The sequence below is a fragment of the Capsicum annuum genome, chromosome 6 (assembly GCF_002878395.1).
Source record: "Capsicum annuum cultivar UCD-10X-F1 chromosome 6, UCD10Xv1.1, whole genome shotgun sequence".
In the NCBI taxonomy this organism is placed as follows: Eukaryota; Viridiplantae; Streptophyta; class Magnoliopsida; order Solanales; family Solanaceae; genus Capsicum; species Capsicum annuum.
The window spans coordinates 74,137,731-74,149,044 of record NC_061116.1 but is presented as its reverse complement, the minus strand read 5'-3'; the positions used below and the strand labels follow the sequence as shown (position 1 = coordinate 74,149,044).

Below are 11,314 nucleotides of genomic sequence, written 5' to 3'. Positions count from 1 at the left end.
TGATTAAGCCTCTTTATTATATTTGTGAGACTTCTTCATAAATGACTTCCCTTGTTGTTGAATATAAATAAATAGTGTTGAATCACCTGGATCAATATGACTATCCTGTATTTGATGTACCTATTACTTATTGTGTTGGTTTACCTTGGTAGGATAAAGTACTATGATTTTGTAGGTTATAGACTATTTAGGATACCTTGGGTAGTTGGGATGGTGGTTCTCGCTATTTCTTTTGATTAGGGTCAGTTATTGATGATGATTTTTGAGTACATATTGTTTCATACTCACCCTTTCTTTTCTTTCCCCTTTTCTTGTTTTTCTTCACCCCTTACAAGTATTGGTTTGATTGGTAGATGGTAGATAGTTTTGCAGTAGAGTTGATGCTGTGCAGATCATGGTAGTGGCTGATGGACTTTGGAACATCTCAGATCTCTCTATTTATGACTTATTCTTTCATATATATTACATTTTAGATGATTATTTCTATTGGTTGAATTTGTATTAGAGGCTTGTACCAATAAAAATAAGACCTGGGATATCTTTGAGACTCGTGTCTCGTTTATCTCTCTCTCTCTCTATATATTTAGGATTATTTATTCTCTTATTTCCATTTTCTCTTTGTTAAACTGTGCTCTTTGGGATGGGTTAGCTTATTCGATGGGTTTGACAAGATCTATATCATACCTATTTTGGGTCATGAAAAATTGGTACTAGTGACAGGTTTACTGGTCTCATTATAAGCCGAGTCTAGTAGAGTCTTGCGGATCGGTGCAAAACCATCCGCTATCTATCATTGAGAGGTTATAACTTTAGGAGATTATTGTTCCCTTATTCTATTTTGGGTGTTCAAAGCTTTATATGACTTATAAACTTTTTATTCACTCTCTCAAAGATGGTGAGCATGCATTCTTCCATGGCTAGAATTTAGAGCCCATTTCTTTGTGCATGGAAGAAGCAACATTCGACTCAAAGGATAGTTTGGGATATCCAAACTAGCTCGAGGTAAGGCTAAAGTTGTCTTTTTAGGTTTTAAAGTTGCTAGAGGTGGTAGGTCTATATTGTTAGAGGGTTTGAGGCCACTCAAACACCACCTATGGTCATACCTATGTTTGAGGATTGTTTGGTTTGAGTGTTGGGTTTTCTTCAACAAGTGGCTCCTAGTTTGGTTTAGCATACTAATTTAGAGATTTAGACTCTATATGCACATGCGACTACTATGGGTTCTCTTAGTGTTTATAAGGTATGTCTAGGGATTACTCCATATCTAGTGACCTTAGCTTTTATGTCCTTAGAGGGATAGAGTAGGTATGTACAGTTCATGAGCAAATCTACCTTGTTTTGATAGATATCCTAAGTTTGATGCTTACATGTTTTTTTTTAGTTGCCATGAGAGGTTACACAAGTTGGGTTTGGTAGTTTCTAATGGAGTACACATCACTTTCTTTTAGCTCTTTGGGCTAGCTAGACGGTGGTGTAAGACCTTTGTAAAGGGTAGACAATTAGATTACCTCCTCTTTCATGGGATCAATTTGCTCTAGTGTTCTTATAGGATTTTGTATAAAGATATGGGAGTCTTGTGGGATAAAAGAACCAGGTATTTGAAGATCACACCGATATACATTATGGAGGTTGGGATCTTTATGGTTATTCTTAGAGAGGGTTAGATAAGGGTGGTCCTTTGGGTCTTTCCGATTTGGTTTAGTCAGCTTTAACTTATTCAATTTTCTTCTAGTGTGGAGTTCTCGATCATGATAGGAGGTATTTCCCAAATCTTAGATAGTGAGATGATTTATCAGTTGCTCTGAGAGATAATAGGTTTCGATAGCAAGTTCCATAGGATAGACACAAGGTAGGAGTTTTTGGTAAAGCAGCCACAAGTATGATTTTAGTCTGCCTTTGATTTATCTTGGAGTGTTTGATTATGGGTTTACACCCTCCTATGTGTTTCATTATTCGATATCGATTCATGATGTGATTTATGGTCTTTTATTCGGTGTATTGCTATTTCTTTTCCATAGAGGATTCCTTAGTAGTGGATCAAGTGTATCGACCCTATGTTGTAACTCACTTAGAGTGCATTACGGGATTAGGTTGGATTTCTAAAGTTTTATGGATCTGGTGTATTTGGATTTGATCTATGTAATGGTTATGTTGTGGAAAAATAGTGGATCGATGGTTGGTATTCATATTATATAAGGTGATCCAAAGGTTTTCTAGAGAGTTGTGGGTTATTTTGGATCAAGAAAAATGATCAAATAAAGCTTAGACAAGAAAACTAGTCAAAATAATCAAATAGACGAGAAAACTAGTTTGTCTAGCCAATGCTAAGCTTGTTCTAGTGTACTTTGATGTGCTCTGTTCAGTTGCGTGACCTAATATTTGTTATGAGTTGTTGTAGAAGACTATTGGAGAAGCTATGAAAGCTAAATGAAGCCATATAAAATCTGCAAGGAGTGGGGTTGACTAAAAGAAGAGAGAAAAGATAGGGAGAAACCTCCCTTTGTGAGGGACTCAGGGAGAAACCTCCCTTTGTGAGGGACTCCATATGCCTCATCCCTAGGGCAAGGGTCACTTCCTTGGACCTTCAATAGGCTTGCTCTACACCATTATTGTCCTTGCTATCCCCCCCCCCCCCCCCCCCAAATAAAAATAAAAATATAGAAACAATAATATTTTTCTAGGTTTAAGATGGGGGGAAAAAGGGGTCAATGCTTATAATTCATTTGGGAAAGCTTATGGATGACCTAAAGTACTATATAAAGAGTACATAGCCATATTTTCAAGACATTTTTGAAAAAACAAATGTTTGGAGAGAGCAGAAGGCATCAAAGACTTCTATTTGAGTTTCTCTTTCTTTTACTCTTAGTTTTCTTGTAGTTTTACTTATGGAATCATTAATAGTGATTTGCTGTATGAATATGAGTGGCTAAACACCCTCTTTCTAGGGTTAAGGCTACAAACATGATTGCTTAGCTAAGATTCAAGTTGGTTAAAGTTGATTATCATATTTGATTGTTCTTATGTTCTTGTACTTACTATCTTATTAATTCACAACCTTTAGAGTATATCTATATTTCTTTCCGACCCTTAAAGGAGTAACATTAGATTAGCATTAGGGACATAAGGAATATAATCTCGCCTTTTAGATAAATTAAAGGTAAAATTTACAGTTAGGATAACAATATACTTAGTTTTCCCCATTTGGCTTAAATACAAGATGCAATATAAATCTATTTGAATTAGTTCCTACATCCCTGCTCAAAGGCTAACATAAATAGACGATTAGATGCTTGTAGTAATATAATCACGACACTAAACTTGTAAATCAACAATCAAGATAGATAACTTAACCAATGTAATCATAAAGCTTTGCATAGTTGTTCAAGATGCCTTGTCCCTATGATCATGGGTGTATTTATACACCTAAGCACCATAACTTACCCATAACTTACACAAATTTTGGGTTTTTATTCTTTTATAAATCAAAGAATTAAATTTAGCGTCTAGGACAAAGATGTACTTAGATGCCTTACTTGATTCAAACGTAGGATGATAGCTTTATTTAACTTAATTGGATTATTACATCCCCGCTCAACGATGTAGTTGTAATGTCCATATTAGGTAAAAGATTAGTGGTTGGGAAACCATGATCATGCAATTAACCCTAGGAGTCAACAAACAAGATAAGCAATTTAGCGGATGAAGTTCAATAACATAGTATGATTGTTTGAAGTGCTTTAACCTTGGGCTTTCTCCCATTGATTGTTCCAAGTACTTCATTTTTACGCATTGTTTACTTTTCCTTGTTAATAAAATTACAAACTCTCTTTTTGTCTACTTTGCATCGAATTAATCTAAATTGTGGACTGAAATTGAATTATTGCTAAATCAAGTCTCGTGGGATCAATACTTGGCTTCTAGAAGGCTACTTTATTGCTTGATAAGACCATGTATACTTGAATGTGTGCTGTCAAGTTTTTGGCGCCATTGCTGGGGGCTTGTTATTTAGCAACTATTTATTTTAGTTTTGCTTTTTAGATTTATTTGATGTTTTTACGCTTAGTCTTGGTTTTACGATTGTCGGAAACAGGTTGTAAAGTTAGAAAGCTAACAAGGGATAGGTATTTGGTTGAACCAAGCCCCGAACCCAAACAACACTTCCATCAACGAAGGAGAGACACAATCTGTCTCCCCCAATTTCTACAAATAGAAGAAGACTAAGAGAATCTTGCGATAATAGCTGCAGAACAACAAGCGCGCAGGACAGTTAGGTAAGCGGCAGTCCCATTCTGACAAACTTGACTTCCCCAATTCAAAGACCGGCTGCTGGGGACTTTTGAGTTAAAGCACAATATGGTGCAACTTCTCATCAGCAGTGGACAGTTTGCAGGACTTTCACATGAGGATCAACAAGTCCACTTGTAGACTTTTACTGAGCTTACTGACATATTCATTCCGACTAGGGTGAGTACAGATTATGTGAGGCTGAAACTTTTCCCCTATTCACTGTTGGGGGAAGCAAAAAGGTGGTTGATACAGAGCCAGACAATTCAATCACATCATGGGATGACTTAGAAAGAAAGTTCCTCATCAGATTCCTCCCTTCTGGCAAGACTATGAGACTTCACAGTGAGATAGTGAGTTTTAAGCAAAGGCCAGATAAGAATCTTTATCATGCTTGGGAATGGTTCAAGGACCTTCTTCAGGATTTTCCTCATCAGCAACAATCCAATGAGGTACTTGCTTATACTTTTGTAGAAGAACTTGATCATAATACAAAGATTTTACTAGATTCAGCCGTAGGTGGTCAAGCACTGGAGACTTATGATAAGCTTACATATTGTTGAACCACATAGCAGTTCAGATTCTAGAAGTGCCACAAAAAGAATTACGGGTGTATTGGAGGTGGACCAATTCACATTTTAATCAACATAGGTTTTTGTATTACAAAATTTGATCAACACTCAGTTCAACAACATAAAATTGAGAGCAACACAACCTGCAACCATAATTAATTCTATCTAAAAAACTATAGGTTGGTGTGAAGTATGTGGAAATAATGGCCATTTAGTGGCCATATGTGCTTAAAATCCAAAATTAGTGATGTATGTAGGCAGTGCTCAAAGACCAAATTATGGCAATATCTACAACATGAAGTGGTAGACTCAACCACTAAATCAACCATGGAACATCCCACAGCCACAGACCCAATAAATCAGTCAGTGAGTAACATGGAAGAGATGTTGAAACAACTCTTAGATAGTCAAGAACAAATGGTTATGGATATGAAAAGTCAATAGATAAAATTACAGAATTAGAAAGTAGCTCAGAGAAGCTTAGCGTTGTAAATTAGGCAGTTACAATAAGTATTAAATACTTGGCCACAAGGTGGTTTGCCAGTAGATACAGAAAATCCAAAGCAGGTTATAGCAATTACCTTGAGAAGTGGTAAAACACTTCAAGGAGAACCTCCAAAGGAAACTAAGGAGGTAGATTCTGATGTGTGACATAATAGGCAAATGACAGAGTTTCTAAAAATTCAAGGAGTCTGAGTACTTGAAAGAAAAAGTTATCGAACCAGAAGTGAAGAAGACACTGCCATTACCCTTCCCTCAGAGGCAAATTAAAGTAAAAGAGGATGCAATGTTTAAGAAGTTATTTAATACATTCATAGAGCTTTACATTAACTTACCTTTGTTAGATATTTTGTAGAGTATTCCCAAGTACGCAAAGTACTTAAGGGATAATAAGGTGAAATTGCAGGATGTGGGAGCTATAACACTTACTGAAGTGTGTAGTGCTGTTATGACACAGAAAATCCCCAAGAAATTGAGAGATCAGGAGGGTTTGCTATCCCTATTCAAATTGGGGGCAAAGCGGTGCATGAACTGAGTGACTTAGGGGAAAGTATAAATTTGATGCCCCTATCGCTGTTTAAAATATTGGGCTTAGGAAAGCCGAGACCGACCACCGTGGTGTTACAGCTGGCAGACGGTTCATTTACACATCCAGATGGAATAACTGAGGATGTATTCATAAAGGTTGGTAAATTCATTATACCTGCTAACTTTATTGTTTTTGATTTTAAGGCAGATAAATAGGTACCAATCATCTTGGGGCGTCCATGCTTAAAAACTGGAGGGGCCTTGATTGATGTTAGAGAAGGAATACTTAAAATGAGGGTAGAAGATGAAGAGATGGTATTTGATATTTATAAAAATCCCACCATAGATGGGGATAAGTGTGGGGTGCTTAAGCCACTAAAGACCTCTTCAGACTACCGGATTGAGCAGCCTAAGATGAAACCACTGCTTCCCAACATGATGAAGGTTGAAGTTGATAAAGATTTGGACCTTGTGAGTGCAAAATCAATAGGCCAAAAACAAATGAAAAAATGGCTCCCAAAGGGGAGTAAAAGGGTGAAGGAGTATGGTTGAGTTGAGTTAGGTCGTGCCGCGACACTAAATTAGGAACTTCTTTGGAGGCAACCCAAGTTAATTAGGTATGTTTTCTTTTTAGCTTTTAGTTTTTATTTCACGTAGTTTTGTTTTTGGTTGAGTCACAAGTTGATGGGAAGTCTGAGTACCAAAAACTTGAGCTAAGAAGCATGGCAAAAACAGAGTGTGGGATCCCACAGATCTCATTTATGAGTAAAGATGCTACTAGCTAGGCCTAGAGGCCTTAGGGAGTATTTATATCTCTTTCTTTTAAATTTACTTTGGTGACAAAGTAGATTTTTAAGTGTGGGGTGGGGTAATTCTCAATTTTTGGTTCAATTTAATTTTTTTATGTAAGATATTCTTGTTGGTGCTATTTTTAATTACAAAATGCAAGGTTTTAATGATAAAATCATGTGGAATAAGTGAATTATTACTTTTGAGACACTTAGGCTCATGTTTATGACTCTTATACTTGTTGGCTTAATATTGAATTCATGCTATTGTTTGGCTAAGAGTCTAGGATGATCCTATTGAATTGAGCATGTGCCATGTGTGATGTGAGTTTTTGTATATTCCTTGTTGCATGTGATATCTAGAATTTGCCCGGTGTGTGTGTAAAGCAAAATAAAGAGTGTAGGTTTAGGAGATGATTTTGGCATTTCTTTGATAGCCCTATTTTATACCTTCTTTTTGACCTACCCTTGTGCAAAATCCTAGTTAAATCCTATTTAGTCTTTATCTTTTTCTTTGGCATCTTCATATGTAGCCTAATCCCTTTCTTTGACAGACCATAATTTGATCCAAAAAGTTGCTAAGTACTTTAATGAAAAAATTGATTTAGTAAGGAGTTTGAGAAATTGAAAAAGAAAAAGGCAAAACTGATGCCCCAAGAAATAGATATTGGTGTTTATATTTGATTTTGGTGGTTGGGAGTGATATAAATGGTGTTAAAAATATTTCCATGATTGTAGAAAATGAGAAAAATTGAATCTTGAAGGAAGAAATAATACGTCCGCCATGTATTTGTGAAAATGCTTAAAAGAGATGTGGCAAAATAAAAGATATCGGTGGATGAAAAATTATACTTTGGATTGTTGAAGAGTGGTTGTAGATATATAATGTAGTGTATTAAAGAGCTTATAGAGGTTAGTCACTATTCCTAAATAGTTTCTACCCATCCCTTAGCCTACATTACAACCCGAAAAAGACCTAATTGACCCTAAATTTCACATTCTAATATTAGTGGAGCATTACACTAAGGTAAAGCTTATGGTTCATTGTGTGTAACTTGTGAATTCTTTGTGAAAGTGATCATAATTTGATTCTTGTACCCATTATATTATAAATTGCATTATTGTGAGTAATTATAGGTATCTCTCTTGTTGTAAGGGGCACATGTTTGATGAATGTGGGTGATTTGTAAGATGTCCTTGATTGAATGATAAGCATGAGTTTTCCACTTAGGTGAGTCAATTCTTGAGGTTATGATATTTTAAAGTAGTGTTCATAAGCTTTCAATTGTGTAAATAACGTGCTTTGGGTAGAAACTTGCATTCCGTATAGTCATTGTAGTACTGGCCTGAGTATCTTTGTTTTAGTAGAAGTGTAGCGTCACCTTAGATTTTGATGCTTAGAGTGAAGAGTTGTTTGAGGATGAACAAGGATTTAAGTGTAGGGTGATGATCTGAGGTAGTTTTATACAGTTTTCTATCATTATTCTAGCTTATTTTGCCTTATTTTGAGAGCAATTCATGTTCTTTTTGTGTTAATATGACATAAATAAGAATTTAAGTGTCCAAGTGCATGATTACAATGTTCAAAGTGTTTTTCAAACAAGTTTATACTTAATTGAGTCATTTAGAGTTCAACTCGGAAAACTAGTTTTACTAGCTTGAGCTAGGTGTGTGTCTCGTTGGTTTCGGTGGATTCTAATGTGTTTAATTTGTTCTAAATGGTTTAAATGTGTAATTATATATGGAATAACTTATTTGTAATGTGAAAAGTTCAATTTGATTAAGTCTAGAGTCGAATAAAAAGTGAAGATCATTGCGAATTTGCCTTTTCTTAGCTCTTGTTTTGATTTGTCGTTGAGAATATTGTGTTGTTTTGATCTTTAATATGTGGTGTGTGATATTGTAGGAGGCTTTGTGAGCTAAATATGGTGCTATATTGATGATTTAAAGGCCAAAAATTCATTGGAAATATACTACAAAAGGCATGGGCAAAACATAGGACGTTCAACACTTAACTAAAATTTTGGAAGCAAATTCCAGTGAGTAGATGCAAAGTCGATGCATCGCATCAACATTTTCTGTTCTAAACAGTCCAGCGATGTGAAGTTAACGCTTCAAGTCGATGTGTTCAACCATGGTAAGCATTTCCCGAATTAGGAAGTCGGCTGGTGAATAAGTGGGAATCTTTTGGGGGAATTTATTTGGAACCCGTGCAAACCCCTAATTCTAAAAGGATTAGTAATATAATATTATATATAAACCACACACCTGGACACATAGACAACTTGGAAAATTTTACAATCTTGGACAAATTGAATTTGGGAGAGAACTGGACACGTTGAAGCGGTGTGATGGTGGTTGCCATGCACTTATTTAGATTTTATTCGTTTCTAATTAAGTTGTTAATTATCATATCATGTATTCAATTAATTGGATAGTGATTATGAATATTATCAGCTAAAAACCCTCTTTCTAGGGTTAAAGCCAAGAACATGAGTACTATTATTTTGAATTAATTTTGATTGATTTTGCTTATCATATTTGGTTGTTTGTTTATTCTTGTTTTAATTATTTTATGGATTGATCACCCATAAAATACATATATTTTTGACCTTTTGATCTCAGAAGTGGGAATAGGGAGATAAAACACGGGAATAAAAAAGTTTAGGTTTTTATTCTTTTATAAAATAAAGAATTAAACTTAGCGTCAAGGACAGGGATGTACTTAGATGCCTTAATTAATTCAAATGTAGGATGATAGCTTTAATTAACTTAATTGGATTATTACATCTCCACACAATGATGTAGTTGTAATGTATCGAAGTGCTTTAACCCCGGGCTTTCTCCCATTGATTGTCCCAAGTACTTATTTTTACGCATTGTTTACTTTTCCTTATTTATAAAATTATGAACTCTCTTTTTGGCTACTTTGCATCGAATTAATCTAAACTGTGAACTAAAATTGAATTATTGCTAAATCAAGTCTCTGTGGGATTGATACTTAGCTTCTAGAAGGCCACTTTACTACTTGATAAGACCATGTACACTTGCGTGTGAGCTGTCACATAACTTGTTTGATAGAAAGGTTAATATTTGGAAAAGAGATTAGTGGCAAGAAAATAGGGTTTCCAACCTCCATTTCACATGTTAATGCCTTAATAGGATTAATAAATTGGAAATTTTGTATAATTGTGTAAACACTTTTGATTTGAGAGAACTAAAGTGAATTAATATGTTGAGAAATGCTTGAATTAATATGTTGAATACATTTCTCTATAAGTGTATGCATGTATGAATTCTTAATACCCATAGTTAGAAAGTATTGAAAACTACAAGGTGGACATAACCCTAGCTTGTTCTTCTCTGTATTCAAATACTATTACACGTATTGCTTTACTTTTGCACTAAAACCATTACTTAGTACTTACATCAATCCCCCCCTTTTATGTTTTTGTGGAAATGAAGGATTAAAAGTCAACTAATCTACATACGACTAAATTAACACCATATTCCCTGTGGGATTCGACCACAACCTAGTTGGGTTCTATATTTGACAACGACCGCTTACACTCTTGTAAAAGAGTTCTAATTTGGGTATATCAAATTTTGGAACCATTGTTCGGGATCGAACCAGGGTCACCCGCGTGACAGGCAAGAATACTCACCACTATACTACAACTACCAAACAAAAGGCTTTTGATCGAAGACAAATTAGTGAAAAGGCCAGTTGGGATATTATTTGATATGCTCGTGAAAGTGGCTAGTTTGATCTTTCCTGCTGGCTTTGTGATCCTAGAATGAGAGGTAGACTTTGAAGTACCCATAATCTTGGGTAGACTTTTCCTCGCAATCAAAAGTGTGTTGATTTACTTGCAAACTAATGAGAAGAAATTTAGGCTCGATGATGAAGTGGTCAGTTTTGATTCTGCAAATTATTGAAGCATCAAAAGGAGATGAGTGTATTTTCGATCGTTGATGTGTATTATGAAGATGACAAGGTATCGATTGAGGAGAAATTTGGCATGGAAACATTGACTACTGTGTTGATGAAATTCGATAGTGAAGGTATCGAAGAATATGAGGAGATGATATGTGCGCTGACAGGAATGGGATCATATTCATATTCTCCTAAGAAGCTCGATTTGGACCTCAAAAATCATCCAACACCACCGGCTAAGCCATCTATTAAAGATCCACCAGTGTTGGAGCTAAAAGAGCTGTTGGGCTATCTATGGTATGTATTTCTAGGCAGTGGAAACACCTTACCTGTGATTATTGAAGAAAACTTGGATGAGCAACAAGTTGAGTCCCTTATATCTGCTTAGGAGATACAAAAGGTCTATAGGTTAGACGATTACTGATATTCTTGGTATTCCACCAGGTATCTGTACCCATAAAATCCAGCTAGTGGAAGAGTGTATACCAACTATTAAGCATGAATATAGATTAAACCCACTAATGCAAAGAGTGGTTTAAAAAGATATTATTAAATGGCTTGATGCAGGGGTAGTATATCCAATCTCTAATAGCAATAGGGTAAGTCATGTACAATACGTGCACAAGAAAGGGGACATGACTGTGATTGCAAATAAAAAGAACAAGTTGATTTCGCTTAGATCAGTGACAAGGTGGCGAGTGTGT

The 11,314-nt window shown here is 35.5% G+C and overlaps 1 protein-coding gene across 1 annotated transcript; it reads left to right on the top strand.

Annotated features, from left to right (window-relative positions):
* Positions 1–4,616: 4,616 nt before the first annotated feature.
* On the top strand, positions 4,617–10,998 carry LOC124899497. Its single transcript, XM_047414394.1, has 5 exons — positions 4,617–4,736; positions 5,713–5,845; positions 5,953–6,041; positions 6,102–6,356; positions 10,615–10,998. Exons 1-5 carry the CDS (start codon positions 4,617–4,619, stop codon positions 10,996–10,998), a joined length of 981 nt encoding a protein of 326 aa, XP_047270350.1.
* Positions 10,999–11,314: the final 316 nt, after the last annotated feature.